This window comes from Ruditapes philippinarum, unplaced genomic scaffold (genome assembly GCF_026571515.1).
Source record: "Ruditapes philippinarum isolate M1 unplaced genomic scaffold, ASM2657151v2 ctg9584_1_1_1_1, whole genome shotgun sequence".
In the NCBI taxonomy this organism is placed as follows: Eukaryota; Metazoa; Mollusca; class Bivalvia; order Venerida; family Veneridae; genus Ruditapes; species Ruditapes philippinarum.
In genome coordinates, this window is record NW_026859390.1 from 32,352 (window position 1) to 52,034 (window position 19,683).

General features: G+C 32.6%; 2 protein-coding genes across 2 annotated transcripts; both read left to right on the forward strand.

Annotated features, from left to right (window-relative positions):
* Positions 1 to 6,792: 6,792 nt before the first annotated feature.
* LOC132756332 (serum amyloid A-5 protein-like) lies at positions 6,793 to 8,239 on the forward strand. The gene is made up of 3 exons (XM_060747379.1): positions 6,793 to 7,108; positions 7,401 to 7,511; positions 7,837 to 8,239. Exons 1-3 carry the CDS (start codon positions 6,852 to 6,854, stop codon positions 7,979 to 7,981), a joined length of 513 nt encoding a protein of 170 aa, XP_060603362.1. The 5' UTR covers positions 6,793 to 6,851; the 3' UTR covers positions 7,982 to 8,239.
* A 7,690-nt stretch (positions 8,240 to 15,929) lies between these two features.
* LOC132756333 (uncharacterized) lies at positions 15,930 to 17,722 on the forward strand. Its single transcript, XM_060747380.1, has 3 exons — positions 15,930 to 16,532; positions 16,842 to 16,952; positions 17,291 to 17,722. Exons 1-3 carry the CDS (start codon positions 15,946 to 15,948, stop codon positions 17,433 to 17,435), a joined length of 843 nt encoding a protein of 280 aa, XP_060603363.1. The 5' UTR covers positions 15,930 to 15,945; the 3' UTR covers positions 17,436 to 17,722.
* The last annotated feature ends 1,961 nt before the right edge of the window (positions 17,723 to 19,683 follow it).

A 19,683-nucleotide genomic window follows, 5' to 3' on the forward strand; every position in this document is an offset into this window, starting at 1 on the left:
TGATTAATATATTTCAGAGTCGTCATTGATTGCAATACTTTAATGATTGAGAATTAAATACTTCTTAAGTCAGTGCTAGGGGCAGTAACAGGTGCATAAAAACAGAGGCGATAAAATTGAGTATGCAATTTATTCATTTTTAAATATTTGTCTTTATCTCCTCCTTTCCAGAAGTTTCAATTCATTTTGCATGTCATTATCAACGTGGTAGTTCAGTTAGAGGATTAAAGATTAACAGACACCGGCGTCGGGGATTAAATCTTGTGGCGTTGTTTGTGGTATCTTCTTGCGTTTGGATAACTAGAAAACAACACACTGCTTATTCCATTCACAAAGTTTTAATGCCGTTCTTCCACTCTTTCCTCAAACCCCACTCTGGGTGATATAATTTCCCTTTTCACTTTACACCCGCTCGTCGTGAAGATGTTATGAAACTTACTTCTACTGAAGTCAACTAAACAAAATGATTAAATTGACCACATATATCAATTTAGATGAAACATTCAGATGTTTTGCAGTGGGATTTAGTTTGTTTTGATCTGGTAACACTCTTGATGTATGAGCCTTTCAAACACGCACCGTTTTTTTTTTTTCCCATACGGAAACACAAAAAGCGGAAACAACGTAACGCAAATAAGTTTTTTAAAGAAAAATTTTTTTTATTTTAAAACTTTTTAAAAAAATGGATTTTTCTTTTTTGTATAATTTACTGGCTTTTAACTTACATAGTGGCCTTCTATAGAGCAAGCAATGACCTCTTTATAATTAATGCATGTAATAGAATACGATCTTCCCAAACTAAGATTCATAATAAATTAAATATTTCTAAAGCAAAACACTTCTCAGCAACATTTAACATATTTTCCTCCTATTTAGGAATCCATTGCATGATCAAAAGTAAGTATATATCATTAATGACTTATTGTTTGAATAATTTTTCGAATTGATGGCTACACTCAAACATATTGATGAATATAAATAAAAATTATACCTATCCCAAGAGATATTCATCAAACACACATTTTTCCGGTACCTTATTCATTTAGTAATTAAAGAACAGCCCGAGCGAAGCTGGTTTTAATAAACGCAATTTGCATATTTTTAAAAAAATTCGTTTTTAAACACCTTTACCATTCTCATCAATTAAATGAATGGCTATAGTTTCCCAAAAGACTGATGAAAGAAAAATAAATTTCAGTCACAATTATAAATGCTAAAAATTAAATAAAAATTAAGAAGTAAGGTCCCCAATACATTTTTATAACTATTTTATGAGGCAACTTCAAAATCATTTTTTAAATAAAATTTTGAAAGGGCAAAAAATTTTCCCAAAACAAATGATTTATTTCCCTTTTAAATCGATGGGAAAACCCCCTTCGGCTTTTATTTACCGTTTTTGAGGAAAAAAAATTTTAAAAGTCAGAAAAAAACAATGAAAGAAAGAAACAAACGTACAAACAAAGAACAATGCATATCATTTAAATTGTCTAGTTTGCGTAGAATAACTCTGAACTTATACGAATTTACCGGAGTCAATACTCAACTGACGCTACGCTGATTTTCATTTCTATTGGTCGTTCGTGGCCGATTGATTAAGGTTGTTGACTTCAAACTACTTGTGTCTCACTGCCGTGGGTTCGAGTCGCGATAAAGACTTTGAATTCATTCATGTGAGGGAGCTATCCAGCTAGCTTACGGAACGTCGGACGGAAGGGCATCTAAGGTCTTTCTCCACCAGTAAAGTTGGTATGTCTCCATATGACCTGTACTATTGTGTGCGACGTACAAGTCATTCAAAACAAAATTAAAAGTTTTCAAAGTTGCCCCGTTCTTCACTTCAGTGTTATTATATTTTTCTAGTCCTTCGGGATCATAGATGCCAGCACTATTAAGTGTTGAGAATTGAGTACCACTCAAGCCGGTGCTAGGGGGCGTGAGGGATGTTGCACTTTTTCATTATCCCTCATATACAGACTCAGTCAAACCGCGTCTGCAATTTTCATGTAATTTTGTTGTGATTATTGCTTTTTAGAGATCACTTGGTTTCCAGATTTTCATATCCGGGCGTGCACTTATATATAATAAAATATGTATACGTGATATATAAGCACATTAATTAACGGAATTATTACTTTCACTTTAACAAAACATAATCAAGTCATTTATATTTTATACTGATGAAATTCAATTTTGGGCAATGAAAAAACCCTAGAAAAATTTCTTTAAATTTCATTTTTTTTGAAACATATTTTAAAATTTTCTTTTTTTTTTTTTATTCAAATAATTTATTATTTACTTGCTCAGATGTTAAAAAATGACTTCCGGAATGCTCCCCGTCGAATCGAAGGTTAAAAACAATTTTATTATAAGAAATAGTAAGAGTATCAAAAAATCATGTAGCGCACTGAAGAATGGCTATAGTACTTGAGATAATTGTAAAAAGAAGTTTATAGATTTATTGCCTGGATTAGACCTGAAAGCGGGATATGTGTTTTTCTCTGAATGCTCCCACTCGAACTTTTCCCGAGCCATAAAAGAAATAAGTTTGAAAACCTTCTTGAATATTTTTAACGTACCGGAACATAAACTGAGTGATGTTTACACATTTTTCTAGATTGATTTCAAATATTGTTCTAATGCTATGTGGAGTTTACCCCTAAATTTTCACATAAATAATGTGTTGGATGGGGTTTTTAACCGCTTTTATGTCTATCTCTAGTTATCACAATTATTGTTTCTGTTTGTGAAACCAAGGCCGGTTAACACAGTGTTTACAGTGCTTAATATTTTTCTTTTTCAAAATAGCTGTTTACATGAATTAAAGATTAAACGTTTATAAGTATTTTGTTCATTTTATACTATCCATTATCTTTTTTTTCAATATTTGCAATATTTCATATGTGATTCTTTAAATGATACTGTCGATATTGCATATGAGTATAAAATTTATAAAGTCAAACGTAAAAACAAGTAATAGGGACACTGTAATACAGTAATACTGTGAAATAGAAGTTGACTTACTTTGTAGAAACATCATTATCAATATGATTATAATTGAATTTTGTATATTTACAAAATGTTTAATTTTTTATGCCATTTTTATGCAAGCATTGTTAACATTTCTATATGTATCGACAACTTAGAAATAACATAAGCAAGTTAACCAGTTTTATCTTTTTTTAAAAGATACGTCTTGTTTGATATTTTAAGAGTATAACAAACATGCACATTGATACATTGTACTTCTACAAAAGAGGAAAAAAACTGGGTCAAATGACAAATCTTTTAATTTTTTTTTTAAATTTGTACCTCTAATTGTTTAAAAAAATGATTTTTGAAACAATAAAAATGTATTTGCAAACGACTTCCTGAAAGGTATTTTTAGTGAAACCACGCCTCTCGTAGCATGAGGAGTACAAATATAGTTTTTTTACATATGCACTTCCTTTTTCACCTGGTGAAACGTTTTCGTATTTAGTTAAACAAAATATACTGATGTACCTGTGTGAAAACACATTTGTGTAGCTTGTACAGAACGTTTATTGATATATCATGATCTATAAAATGTCATAAAACACTCAAATGAAATATATGAATTTTTTCTCGGGATACTTACCTTTTTATGATTTCAAATATTCATTTATAAACTTTCCTCGGGGTTTCTTAACTTTCTTTTATTAGATTTACATGTACCAAAGCAAAACAACAATTTCAAATAATTCCTTTAATTATTAAAAAAATATATTTGAGGAATCAACCATTTTTCACAAAACTATCATCAAATTAATTAAATTCGAGCAAACAATCCGATACTTATATTTTTAAATTTATTCCTTATTTTATTACTTATATTTTTCATCATTAAATTTCCTGTTCTACTTACGTTTCCCCTGAGGTTTCACAGAAATAATAAAGTATCTTTAGTGCCAGATACATTTGTATATGCGTTTGTATGTACTTACTTCGTCATTCACTCTAAAACGCGGACAGATTCAGACTTACTTAAAATAACCATTTTTTAAAAACATTATTCTAGTCATGCCCATTAAGATTCAATTTGGCAGCACAAAGTGGTGATTCTTTACCTCCGCACAAATAGCATTAATATGAGCCTAGAGAGCCGAAAAGTCGGTGACTGTGCATCAGCCAATTAGATCTAGAGAGTGAAGTAACATGTGACAATAATGAAGGTGGTAGCACTGATAAGGTATGTTGGTGTTAAGTAAAAAGCCTGATTTTCTGGTCGCCCCTGCCAACTCTCGTGAGCCATACTTACTAACTAACTCAATGCAATGCAGTTAGTTTTTATTTGATGGGGAAATCAACCCGCTCGTTTAGGCACAAAAGTGACTTTCGCTATCGAATTCGAACCCCGGACATGTCACTAGTCATGTTCTTAAAAGGTTGATTACCTCAGTGCAATTTCCACAGAATATTAGCCAAAGATCTGATTTTTGAACCGAAAGTAGGTCACTGTATAGTGTGAAACGCATAATAACCCGAAACAGTTATGGTGCGGTGAGTTAGCCCTGTCAAGGTCTATTAATTCCAAACAATGGGTCTGCCTTTCGTTCTACGTGCTAACACACCATTCGTCACCCTTGTCTCCTCTGTAGGGCCATTACCCTTAGCTTTAGTCAAAAGATCGACAGCTGGTCCAAAGGTTGTATTTTCGCCGCCCAACGTTCTTTAAATCCTCTGCCGATGCCCAGTCTCAACGACGTGCACGTACCGAGGCGAAGAGAGAACTTACTAACCCATCTATCTATCTATCTATCTATCTATCTTCCTTTGCTTTTTATTATAAATATTTAAATAAGTAGGGGACAACTACATTAAAATATATAACACTTTAATGTATTTCTCTGAGTATATTTCTTTAAATTTTGCATATCTTCCTGTTGTAAGTGTCCTAGCTGATCTATGAAAGAAATTCAAATTTTATGTTTTTAGGCTTTATGACCTCAGTGGAGTACCATTAAGGTTTCACACGTGCTCAATCACACTAGAAAACGTATCCTACTGGCAACAATGTGATTAACAAATAAATCATTTTAAAGAAAGTACATATTTTCTTTAGATAAAATAAATAGAGGATATTGAATGAGTGCAAGTTCACTTCTGAATTTATTGCAGGAAATGAAATAAATCCTATTTTGCGAGCCTCTGAAAAATTAAAAACTGAAATATTATTCTATTCAACGAGTTTCTTAAATTCAGGAATGAACTTAAACGAATTTAATATTCTATTTATCACATACCCAAAGTAAAGACCGTTTAAAATAAAAAAAGAGTCATTTTTCATTGACGCGCTTATAGTATTTATAACGCTTACATCATTTTAGCGCGTCTTCATACTATGTGTGTTTAACGCTAATGACGTTACTTCAAAATATATGCACGGCCGTGCCATACCGTTTTACAGACACGGGTGTGTGAAAAACATTAGTATTTGTATCTAATAGATATTTTTGAACATTATGTTCATTGCACGATGGCTCTTTGTCGGTACTTTAAATCACAGGCAAATGTTTTTAATGTTTTTAGAAATAAGGTTAATGGTTTCTGAAATATATTATTAAAGTAAACTATTTTAGTTTAGAAGGATAAACATTTTGTTATGATTAACCGTTTACCTATTAAAAAGTAAGAAATTGTTCAAGTGTCTTACATAAACAATGGGAATAAAATGAAATGTCTGTTAAACTGCATAGAATTTGAAGAGTAATTTACTTCCGTTACAAAATTTAAAGGAGAAAAAAATATACAGGGGGGTGAATTAAAAACGTATGCCAAGATTCTAAGATAAAAGGGAAGGTAGTTCTTTATATTAGTATTACAAGTATACGCAAGTTTAATGATTTCAGCCACAAGAAAAATAGAAGAAAAAATAAGAACACCGAAAACATTTCGGCAAGATCCTTTGTCAATTTAAGAAGTGTATTAATGATATATAGTTTAAAGTACCTTTTAGCACTGTCAAAATTATCGAACCTTTTGTAGCGTACAGTTATCTTATCGTACTAAAACCGATCGCACCCATAAATATTTGGACAACAAGACGTTAATTAAATATTTTTGCTTAAAGGTATTTGCTAGGCTACCTAATAATGAGTTTTTTAAATAAATTGCAGATAGAAAAAGCAACTAACATTCACGACACGGACTCTGATCATATGACTTTTTTACCAACACAAAAACTGATACAGCATATTTACCTTCATTTATCTTTTCTCTTTAGAACCTAAACGCCAATGATTTAGAGATATCATGCTCAGGTCACGGCCCCACATGATGCACACAAATTTATCTATTTCAAAAGTAAATTTTACAAAATATACTCACTCTGACGCGTGTTTACATGCTAATTTTCATTACTCCTTATCGTACCTTTTCACATCGATTAAAAAAAGAATCGTACCTATATACTTTCGGCCCACTTGAATATATCAGCAGTTTAAACAAGTAAGGTACACTAGTGCAAATATCATGATATTTTAAAACGGTATATGCGTGCAAAAAAATATGACTTCTTCATAGCATTGATAGCTAGATCAGACTTTTGATTTAATGTAAGCCGTAAATCAAGGTGGCAATCATGCGATCTTCGATGTATTAACCGCCTTCTCTTAAATCCGTCTGTGCATGTACAAAAATGTTTTCAAGGAAAAAAAACGATAAAAGATATTCTATTTACTATTGGATCCTTAGCCAATCGTAAATGCTGGTTTTTGCTTTCGGGGATTACCCTAGTACCCGGCATGAGTCACTTTCCTATATAAAAAGCTAAACCTTCACACGTATACTATTCCTTTCTATGTCGTCTACTTGGCGATATTATATCCATCAGAATGGGGTTTACAAGCATCACAACAGTTTTGTTGCTTTTCGTGACTTTCCTGGCGGTTGTACATCAGTCAGAAGCTTGGTGGAGTCGAAGGAGTGGCAGCACTAGTAGCAGTAGAGGAAGCAGTGGCAGCGGCGGAAACAGTGGCAGGAGTAGTAGCGGTAGTGGGGGCAGTGGCAGTGGTGGAAGTTTGTGGCAAAAATCAAATGATTATGTCTCTGGATTTAAAAATGGAGCTGGAGATATGCATAAAGCTTACAAGCAATTATTTTATTTTATGTGTTCCCTTTGTATACATGATTTCTACTTATTTAAAAAAATAGCATATGGAGCAAGCTTGATCATTTATATTGGACTGTAATTAATAAAATTACAATGATGTTATAGAATTGTAATAATGAAATGAATGTCAAATGATTGATTTATTTCTTTAAAACAACACCATAAATTGTTAGAAATATATGAACATATGGAGGACGACGATAACTAACGGATGAAACAATATGTATCAATATCACACAATCACATGTAAATATGACACATATTGTTGCAGAGACATGAAAGAAGCAAACTGGAAAAACTCTGACAAATACTTCCACGCAAGGGGAAATTATGACGCCGCACAACATGGAACTGGCGGGAAACATGCAGCAAAGGTCATCAGGTACCGGTTTTTGTTTATTTCAGCAAGGCATTGATATTATTTAATCAAATTCTGAATTTGCAAACATGCTTACGAATTGCTGTTTGTAGTGAATCGTAAGCTGTTTCTTTTTCTTCTGAGGACATGATTCTTTCCTATACTGGTATATGATTGCGTAAATCAAGCTATCTTTTTCTATTTTTATTGTTTTATGTGACAGGTTGTAGTTCAAATTTTAAAAATAAAAGTTGGACATGATTCTGTAAGTGCTTTTCAAGTATATTCATAATATATTCACAATTGTAAATAAGTTATTGTTTCTATTAAATATTGATATTTAATTCAGTGATCTACGTGAAGGTTATGGCTGGCTCAAGGGTGACAGTGCCGCAGACAGAGCCGCTGACCAAGAAGCTAATGAGCATGGCCGCAACGGAGGAGATCCGAATAAATATCGCCCAAAGGGACTACCGGACAAGTACAGGAGATAAAAATGTTTTGACTTTTGAGTTACATGGAGAAACTTTTGCACTGTATACAACTTTTTTATAACTTGTTTAGATTACCTTTAGATTTGTGATATCTTTATATACCTTTGTAATACAAATCTATTTTTGAAGTATTTCTAAAAATTACCGATAATAAAAACTTAAACCCATAAACATACAAACGAAGTGGCTTTATTTCCTACTCCTTGTTTTATAATAATTTTATGTCCAGCAGAATGAAATAAAAACGTACTCAGTGTATGCATGTTTTACTTTATTTATTCCATCTCAAATTTCTTCACATGTTTACCGTTTTGTGAAATCTCTCCATAAAAGAAGCAGACAATGTCTCTTTCTTTCCCTACTGTTTTATTTATTTATTGACATTGAAGTTTCCGACGCGCTCGCCATTATGATCAAGAACAGCTTAAATTTCGTAGGAAACAAGAAGTATCTTAATGGTAAAATTGAGCAAAACGTTATCCCATAAGAACACCCCAAAATGCAAAAAAAGTTTAATTGTTTTGCGGGCTTTTTAAATCAGAACAGTTGTTATTTATTATTATTTATTAATGCAGGTCCAAAAAGTAATAAGCCATGCACATATGATACACAATAACTGAATTGTATTAACCCTGTACGTGTGTTATATCACTTTTATTTTAGCTTACTATGTGACTAGGTAGTTCTTCAGTATTTCCCTGTTTTAATTTGTGGAAAGTCAATTTCGTGAAAAATAGCATCCATTCCAAGTGAAAAATTTTGAAAAAAAAAAACAAAAAAAAAACAACAACAACAAAAAAACCACCCTGCTTTTTTATTTCAGTTAGAAGCTGAGAAAAACTTCGACATTTTGTTTATATTGGATTACGTTTTTTTGCCGTTCTTGGCATTGTCAGTTCCGATATGCCGCTCAATATTTTATTCTCCACGCACAGTCACATTACTTTCTGTCAATTCTACTTCATAGTAGTGCAATATTTCATATAGGATTGAACCCGTTCAAAATATGAAAAGATAGCTCAGCAATAATAGTATGATAATAATCATACTAGTTCCACATCAAGAAACTGCATACATGTAATTGCATTGGGGATTAGGACGATCAGTTATAGACCTTGATTGGTGTATTGTAAGCATGGGGCAAAGTATGGATTTAGATAACTTATTCTTATTGATCTAGTGTTTAAACGAGAATAAAAAGGAACACAGAAACTCTCCTCTCTCAACAGTTTGTACTTCTATGGTAAAATAATGTTACCCTGTATCAAAATCTCTTAAAAGTTTGTTTGTTTGTTTGTTTTTCTATTTTTACGCCGATTGTAACACATTTTCGATCATATATCGTTCGTCAAACCATCTAATCAACTTTCCTTGACAGCATATCAGTACATATTGTTACACAATGTGATGCATAAGCAAGTTTTTATGATAACAATGGACATATTCGACTGATGTTTTTTCAATTGCATCAGATATTGGTGTTTTTTCAAACAAAAGTGTTTCTAGTTTTATGTTCATACTTAGCAAAAAATTATGTTTCCTCTTAAGTCCCTGTCATGGCTTTAAGTTATAATTCAAGTGAATAATCAAAGAAAGATTCCGAATTGATTAAATATAGAATGTAAATATCCACTATCGTGATTCTAACATTGCCCCTTTATCTGTTACTTCATTTCTGATGAGGAAATTAAATCATCAACACTTATTAGCATACATTTATTACCACACAAGATCAACCTAGCTGTTGCACTGAGTGTACATAAGCTGAATATTTCTATCGTAAACAGTTGTTAAGATTCTTGAAAATTCTGCTGCTGCAAAATAGAAAGGAACACTGTAAGCAAGGTACATGTAACAGGAGGTAAAGTTATAACTGAGGGTGGTATTTTGGCAGACAAAACATAATGAGAACAAATATGCCAAGTGCAAAATGTAAAATGTACTATGTAGAAGATGAAAATATAGAGATAGATTTAGAGCATTTTGTGTCAAAGTCAAGTACTGAAGTGTTTTATGAATGGCAGCCTTTAACTTTTGACGACCCTGTAAACGAAGATTCCCAAACGTTTTCCGTACTATTTATTTACGAATATAAGTCTTAAACTTCGCCGGAGTATGTTTATTTTATAATTTGGCTTGCTGACTTGCTTTTTATTTTATAGAATGCAATATATACTTTTATAAGTGCTAAATAGCGTCATATTATATCATTTTACCACAGCATGACTATATCTTCATTCTGGCCTGTGCCATGGAGTGCACCACGTATCTACTGCCTGTTTCACACAGTTGTCTCCATTGGCAGGTTGAAGTGCTCGGCAAATTTCTGAAATTACATGAGATTGCTCATTACCTACATAATTTTATTAAGTTAAAGATTGTTCATCTATAAAATTGAATACAGTAATTGTTTCTTTATCAAGTTCAGTCAAATAGATATTAATGTTTAAACATAATCAAGTTTACAGTTTCAGCTACATGTACATGAAATGGTCAAATATGTATTGTACATTCATTATCAGCATTTTTCTGTTCTTACGTTAATGTTATAAGCATTTATTTTCTCTCCTCTAAAATTTGACATATATTATTAAAGAGTTGAGCAAGTTGGTACAGGTCTGAGTTGACCCCTTACGACAATTCAGGGTCCAACTTTGGAGCCATTGGCATAAACTTTGATTGGCAAATTTGTTGGTGCAAACTAAAATTGACCCACACCTGCTCATGCTGTATAAGACCAAGTTCTCCTCAAAACATGCAGGTTTGCATGTGCCCAGTGCATGTTACATGTTACAATGATACTACACAAAAAAAAATCAGCTTAAAAGTTATACAACTTTGAAAAGAATAAAATTCAAAAGCAGATGCTAGGGTCAACTGAGCGAGGGACATATTATATTTCAAAATAGCTGTCAATACAATATTTGTTTAAAACCATGATATTTTCATTTGGGCAATATTTGGGTATATTTGGGTGTATTTGGGTATTTCATGCTGCTAGCAGGGACTTTCTCTATAGAAAAATTCTTTAAGATTATGCAGTTTTCACCAAAAAATGTCCAGTCCTACTAGGTTTTTCCTTGTACCAATCATCTACTATCTCACTGAAACCCACTGACTCTAGAGGAGGGCCCTCTATACTCACTATCATCAATGCATTGAGGACAGTGGATTTCAGTGATGCACAATTCTCCAACTTTATTCTCTTCATGGAGCTAAAGCCCCTCATAGAACATATTTTCAGGTTATGATTTTTTTTTCAACATAGTTTCTACATGTAAATTACATGATAATCCACGCCATGACCTTATCTACATTCTGGTCTTTGCCATGTAGTGCATCACTGCTGCCTGCTGCACACAGTTGTCTCCACTGGCAGGTTGAAGTGGTCAGCTAGTTTCTGAAATAACATGAGAAATAACATTGTTAGAAATTTTGTAAAACGTTGTTTTTAACCTATTCAACCATTTTGTCTTACCTAGATCATTCAATGAGAGGTAGTTGGTAGTGTGTGGAATTTCTTTCTTCGTCAGCCAGTAGAGGTTCTTGAAAGCGAAAACCCGTGTCATCTCCAGAAGAGAATTCATATCCTCAAGCTGGTGTGCAATATTCATGAGGGGGGGAGCCGATTTGCTTTTAACTGTTTTGCCGAAGATTGAGTGAATCTCTACAATCCATGTGCAAGCATCATCCACCCATGTAGCTGCACCAACTGCACAACAAACTGATTGTCGCTGGTGACGAATGCACAAAGTTCACATCATTCCTATAAACACAATAAAAACAAAAGATTTATATCATTAAAGATTGATACACTGAGACAGTTAAAATGTACTCACTTAAAATTATTTTATCTATGAACACACAGTCGAACAGTAATATAGTTGAGATTTACAACTGAAGACTGAATAATTTCTCATTTCGTATTATTATAGATAATTCATGTATCAAATTTTTTTTAACAATGAAGAGCTTTCTTATTAATAAATATATTAATCATTTCATATGCATTGTTTCCATTACATTTCAGCGACTGTCTGTCTCAAACTTAGGGACAGGACTTGAAGAGATAATTTTACTTTATTATTTGGGTTTACAGCGCACCAACAAACTGTTGGTCATAATGTAATGCCCTAGAAAGATATCCCACAAAAAATATTGTGGAGCCCACAGTAAAAGTTGTGGAGCGTTCCTTCCACAAGGAAATCTGTTGGACGTCTTCCCACGGAAAAAAAAACTGTGGAGCCACAAAATATCTGTGGAGCGTTCTTTCCACAAAGTTGCGGAATGTGTGGGGACTGTGGCATATAAATAGCCAGCTTTCCTTCAGTAGGGAGCTTCAACACCAAAATTTCACTTTGTGCACCGTTTTGGGGGTTTCCTTAAAATTCTCAATACTTTGGCATTCATCCGAAATTATTCTGGTGCACAACGTTTTTATTAGTTTATTTTGGGATTTTACGATTTTATGAAAGAATTGGACATTTATTTTTGTGAAGTACAAGTTTTATTTTGATAAGAAACTTTTTTGAGGGAACTTGAGATTGTAACTTAAAACAGTATTTTTATGAACGATTTTTGTGACATAATAACTTTGATCTACAGTTAATTTATATATTTGCTTATTTAAGCTGTTTAATAAACTTTAGAAACTTTAAAACGTATTTGTAATTTTTCCCTCCTGAATTTTTTTAACGTTGAAGTTCAAACTTTGTGAATGCTCAGCGGACAGTCAACTAGCAGTAGCAGACGGCGTGCTATGTAATCACGGAGAGCAGTCAAAAAGATATTTGCTGTCTACATGAGAAACAACACACAGTCACGTAGAGCAGTCAGAAAGGGTAGTTGCTGTCTACATGAGAACACAAAGTCACGGAAAGCAGTCATAAACTTTCCCAAATGTGAGATGCCCATTTGATGAAGTAACCAATAAAGATAAGCATGGTAAAATGTTAATTTTTGGATTAATGGATCCTCTTTGAACTTAAACTACAGACGAAAAAGTTTTGATTGTTGAAAAAATGAATATATTAAAAAAGATATGCACGATAATAAAATGTTATCTATCACTTTGGATTAGAGTTTTGATGCGTAGGACCATAAAGGTTGTACAACTCTTAACAGGTGTTAAAACCGGTAAACACAGTCTAGATCGATCTTATCTCATACACAACACCATTTGGCCTACAACCAATATGAACCAATTAATAATAAAAAATAAATATTATTCTGTGGATAAAATTAATTTAATGAACACCAAGACAATAATAACCTTCCGTTTTTTTCAGTCATTTTCCCAAACCCTAAAGCAAACTAAATCGCAGGGTTTACACAATTTTGCACTATGATTGCTAACGGGTTTTCTTTAAGCCAAGAAAACATGAATAAAAGAAACGGGGGAAGATAAGATATAAAATATATTTCACCGAATCGCCCGGGAACATGTTCTTTTTTTACGCTTAAGGCATAAAATAGGGGAAAAAATTCTCGATATTGCATAAGACTTCAACTTTTTAAGAAGGTTTTTTTTTGGGTTTATAAGTGGGTGTTTTTTGTTTATTTTTAATTCACCAACACAGAATACAATAGAGTTTTTGTGATCACCCTGTCCGTGTCTAACCCTTTTTCCCAATAAACAAATAGGAGAAACAGTTACATCATATCCTTAACAAAGGAAATTTGTAAAATAGCTCAAAGTGAAGGGTTGCAAAAAAAAGCCCGAAAAAGCAACGGGGGTAAAAAAACGAACCAATAAAATATAAATCAAACTAAAAAGAAATAAGCGCAAGGGGTTCTGAGACCATACCCCAAAAGTCATTAAAAAAAATACATTAAGACTATCTGAAAATGAAAAAACTTCTCCCATATTTTTCGTCGAATTTAAAAACAATAGAACTTTTTTGTGAAAGTCGAAAAATGTTATTTTATTTTTTCTAATAAAGCTGCCATTTTAAAATTAATAAACGGGAAAAGGGACTCCAAAAAGGGTTTTTTACAAAAGGGATAAAAACATTTTTTCATTTTACTTTTCCATTGAAAAAGGGTTTGTTTTTTTTTTGGAAGGAAAAAATATGTTTAACAGAGCAGTCACTGTTGTTTAAAATTTTTTCATGAAACCCCTGCCTTTTATCTATAATCGTCGGGGATATTAAATTAGGGATTGAAAAGGTTTTCAATCACCTTTGATCTGAATAAAAACGGAGCGGGTAATCTTTTTATAATAACTAACAAATGTTTTAATTTGACATCTTCCGGAAAACAATTTATTTCGGTAATATTTTGATTGAAAAATATGTCTGACAACATGGCCTAATTTTAAAATACACGTTAGCATACACTCATAACCAAAACCAAAATAACGTCAACAGTGTGCAATTTGTATTAAAACAATAATTTATATATAATTTATGTGATTTTATTTTTTATATCTATAGATTCACTTAATAATTTAAATAGACTTGAACACAATACAATTAAACAAACTAAGTAGATTGCATGCTTTATTCATATCATTTTCTCTTTATTTTACTTAAAAATGTATGAAAATAAAAAGGAATTGAAATGTTTTAGAAAGTTTTTAACTTGTTTTAACGACACATAAAAAGTTCGCCTTCTTTGCTCGATAGGGAGAGCATCAGTAGTAATTCAGAGGACGCGGGTTCCGTTCTCGGGCGAGATGAAATGAGCCGTGTCATGACAAAACCAACATAATGGGTTTGCGGCCAGCATGGATCCAGACCAGCCTGCGCATCCGCGCAGTCTGATCAGGATCCATGCTGTTCGCTATCAGTTTCTCTACTTGTTATACGGTTTGTAAGCGAACAGCATGGATCCTGATCAGACTGAGCGGATGCGCAGGCTGGTCTGGATCCATGCTGGTCGCAAACCCATTATGTTGGTTTTGTCATGACACGGCTCAAATTATTTTTGTGACAATTGTTCTTACATTGAGTCTGATCGTCTTTATCTTTTACTGCTGATTCAAAAATCATATGGGATTAGTAATTTAGTCACTTTCGGAGTGAACGGAAATTACTGGTTTAATTATGCTGGAAAGCCGGATAGGTGGACTTTTCGACGAGATATGACCAAAAATGTGTTAAGATTGGCGAAAAATCAGATAAACAAAAAGATCCAAATATACTCACGATCCCAGGGTTGTCTGATTTTTCAATAAATTGCAATTTCAATGGAGACGTTATCGGTAGTAAGTATCTTGAAATGTAATTAGAAACCCTTCGATATATACAATATAATAGTTAAGTAAAATTAAAAAAAATAAATAACTATGGTAAAAAATCGGAGCACTCATTCATGTTTTACTTATTTATATGTTAAAGTAGGCTTAGATTCGTACAATATAAAATCACGGTAGCATGGTTGTAATTATGGCAACCCTAAAAATAATAATATAAAAATATTCGTTTCTGCCAATATTTTGATACAAGGCAGTATGAGAGCCTGAGTATTGGTCGGATCCAAGATCCTTAGGTTGAGTGGTAGATACTTTTACTTGAGGCCATTTCCACCATCTCTTTGGAATTTCTTCGATAAAAACAATCTGTTTTCACTGAGAAATAACGAAAAACTGACTGAGAAAGAACTTAAAGTTGACTTAAAAAGACACAAAACAATTGAAGTTATTCGGCCGAATTTTTGAATAAAATTTAACAAATACTTGTTCTCTGCAATATGCATAGCCACGCCTCTCACAACATAGGTACACTCTTTCTATCTGGCTGAACTGTCTCTTATAACTGTTTATTATTATAAATGTATTAAAATATAAACACACGAACCTGCTCTTAAACACAGTTTAATATGTCCAACTTGAAGAAAATATGTTTTAAAAGTGACATTCTACTCCCATTTAAAATATAAAAAAAATATGTGCAAACCTAATTAATAATATTTTATTTTGTTACCAGTGCAAAAAGGACACTTTTTGAACAACATTCGTCAAAATGAGGGTTACAAATATCAAAATGTTGTTGCTTTACGTGACATTCATGATGATTATTGATCAGCTCAATGCATTTCGGGTAAGACGAAGTAGTGGGGAGAGCAGTGGCAGTAACAACAGTGGTCTTAGAGGGGGCAAAGAATTGAACAAAAATGGAAATAGTGAGAGCAGCGGCGGTATCAATGAAAACAGCACAAGTGGGAGCAGTGACAGAAGCAGCAGTGGCAGTATTAGCAGCAAAGACCTTAGAATAAGTGACATTAGCAGTAGTAGCAGCAGCAGTAGTAGTAGCAGCCGTAGTTCTGTCATCAACAGTAGCAGCAATGACAGAGGTGTTAAAAGTAGCAGTAGCATAAGCACCAGTAGCATAAGCACAAGTAGTGGCATTAGTATCAGTGACATTAGCACCAATGACATTAGCATCAGTAGTGGTATTAGCACCAATGGCATTAGCACCACAATTGGCATTAGCACGAATGGAATAGGGAATAATGGCATAAGCACCAATGGCATAAGCAGCAGTGGCAGTGGTAGAAATTGGTTACGAGATTTTATAGAGGGAGCGAAGGAGATGCATAAAGCCTATACGTAATTTTGCTCTCTGTGTATTTCTTTTCATATACATACATTTTATAACTGTTTATCATTTTAAGATAGATTAACAATCAAATGCCTTCAACGCATTTGAAAACTCGGTTGAAACAGTATATATAGTCTTATGAAACTCGCTCAACGTTCTCAAGCTGTCCATGGCCAACTTCGAATAGATTATATGAATTAAAAATAAATAACAATACCACAATATGAAGACGATAACAAACAGATGAAACAATGGGTATCAATATCACAATATCACATATGTCGAGTTGTAAGTAAATATGACATATATTGTTGCAGAGACATGATAGAGGCCAACTGGAAAGACTCTGACAAGTACTTCCACGCCAGGGGCAATTATGACGCCGCACAACATGGAACTGGTGGGAGACATGCAGCAAAGGTCATCAGGTACCGGTTTATTTGTTTCAGCAAGGCATCGATATTATCTAATCAAATATTTGAATTTGCAAACATGTTAACGAATTGCTATTTGTAATAAATCGTTTGGCTGTTTCTCTATTCTTCTTATTACATGATTCTTTCCGATACTGGTATATGATTGCGTAAACCAAGCTACTTTTTTCAAAAAAAAAAATTGTACATTATATGCGGTGTATGACGCTATGTGTGTTCCTGACAGTTTGTTGTTCAAATTTTAAGAACAAAAGTGCTTTGTTAAGTATTCATAATACATTCACAATTGTTATTAAGTTATTTTTCAGTTTAAATATTGATATTTATTTCAGTGATCTACGTGAAGCTTATGGCTGGCTCAAGGGTGACAGTGCCGCAGACAGAGCCGCTGACCAAGAAGCTAATAAGCATGGCCGCAACGGAGGAGATCCGAATGAATATCGCCCAAATGGACTGCCGGACAAGTACAAGAGATAGATTGTTTTTGAATCTTCAGTTACAAACTTCTATATTGTATACAGCTATTGTTTTATAACTTGTCTTTAATTACCTTAATGTAACATGTATATAATTATATATGTGTGTGTGTGTTTCTCGTCATATGTCACAATAATAAACGTTACACATGCCCTGTAGGAGCTTTGTACAAAGCTTTATGGATTGCAGATATAAAAATTCTTCAAAACATATCCTGCGGACACCAATAATTTAAAACAAAATCGATGGTTAAAAGGGGACATAATTCTATCAATAATAATTTATCTAAAAACAGCAAAAATGGAATTGAACAGTGTTTTAATATAACGTACAACAATGCCAAATATAAACTCAATCACTGAAATTCTTCATTAGTTATCCTGCTGAAACTGATAGCTCCATAGAAAACTACAGTTAAAAGGGGGCAAAACTCAATAATAGTTGGTTGATTACCGCAAAAAATCGGACTTGTCCATTGTTTTGATATGACATACTAAACTGCCATATATAAACACAATCATTTATAGCCTTCAAAAGTTATGCCGCGGAAACCAATAATTTCACAGAAAATTCAGTTAAATCGAGGAATAATTCTAAAAAATTAATAAGTTTATTGCAGCTAAATATCGAATATGAACTGTGTTTTGATACAATTTACTAACATGTTAAATTTAAACACAATCATTGTACTCATTCAAAAGTAATGATGTGGAAACTCTCGTCTACGGACAGGCGAACAAACAGACAACGCCATACCATAATACACCTCTAAATTTCTTCGGGCATATAAAAACTGTTTTTCTGCAATACTTATACGGTAATCTTTTTGTGCCATCCTGCCAACCCCGTCCCAATTGTTTTTCTCCAAAAACTGTCAAACTGTTGCTTATTTCAGGCTGGCTTTTCGCGCTGACAACCACATTTTCCAGATCATGCTAATTTTCACTAAAACTTTGAACATGTATTTAAAGGTAAAATATTTTCAGAGAGCAAAGGAAATAATTTATGTAAATAACCAAATAAAAGTCAAAATTTGCATTAGAAAAAAATTTACTGCGTTGGTCACGCAGTATATCAATATGGTGATAAATACTGCAAAATCAGTCATTCATTGCATGTTAATTATTAGTTCAATTGTAAAATATTTCACTTTTCTTAAAATCTTAATTAGCACATTTTTCTTAAGGTTGACATTATTGTTTTTTATCTAGAGACATCCGGCTTTAAACACAGCAATATGAATGATCTCTAAAACATTTAATAAACCATCATAGGATTATGATGTCTTGGGAACAAAATAATAACAGTATTTTGTAAACTCCTTAAATATTTTATTGTTCGGAAATATCAAGATTCAAATTAATTTCCCCGAAATAATCATGCTTTTCAAAATACCACCGCTTTTGGAATAATTGCATTCATAGAATATTAATATTTTTACCACAATTTTATGCTAATAGCCTATGAGATTTGCATTCTATCCTTTGCATGCTGGGAAAATTGTCGCCTGCTAAAATGTGAATTTCATCCACTAATCTCAAAATCTAGGAAATAAAGTGAGAGATCTCTTGCTGAAGAAAAAGGGTATTTTTCCGATCGGTGACTTGTTTTTTCTCAATATAAAGTGCATAATTGTTCGTAAAAGAACATCATTTTCTGCTTACAATCGTTTTAACACCATCTATCTCATTCCGTTGCGGATAAACTAAAAAAACATAACATAACATAACATAACATATTCTTTATTTGGCATAAAACGACAATATACATTTATAGCCAATAAGTAAACAATCATGTAATGTAAGAACATGATATACAATATAAATACCATAATGTTTTACAGAGAAAGTTCTTGTTGCTACAAAATTTGAATAAATTTAAGTTCCTGTTATCTTACAATAGAAGAACATCATTGATAATATAAAGACCTTGACAAAGTTGAAATGTTGTATTTGGTGCTACAAAACTTGAATAAATTTAAGATGCTAACTGTTGTCATTTCTTTCTTAAAATGGAAAAATACAAAATTTGACAAGATACTAACTGTTTCAGTTTTTTCTTAAGATGAAAAATACAAAAAAAATTGACAACTGAATAAATTTAACCTACTAATTGTTTGTTCAACTCTTTCTTTAAATGAGAAATACGAAAAATTTGACAAGTAAAGTAATAACTGTTGTCCTTTTTTTTCATGTGAAAAATACAAAATAATATATATGACAAAGACAAAAATATACTAAATGTTGTC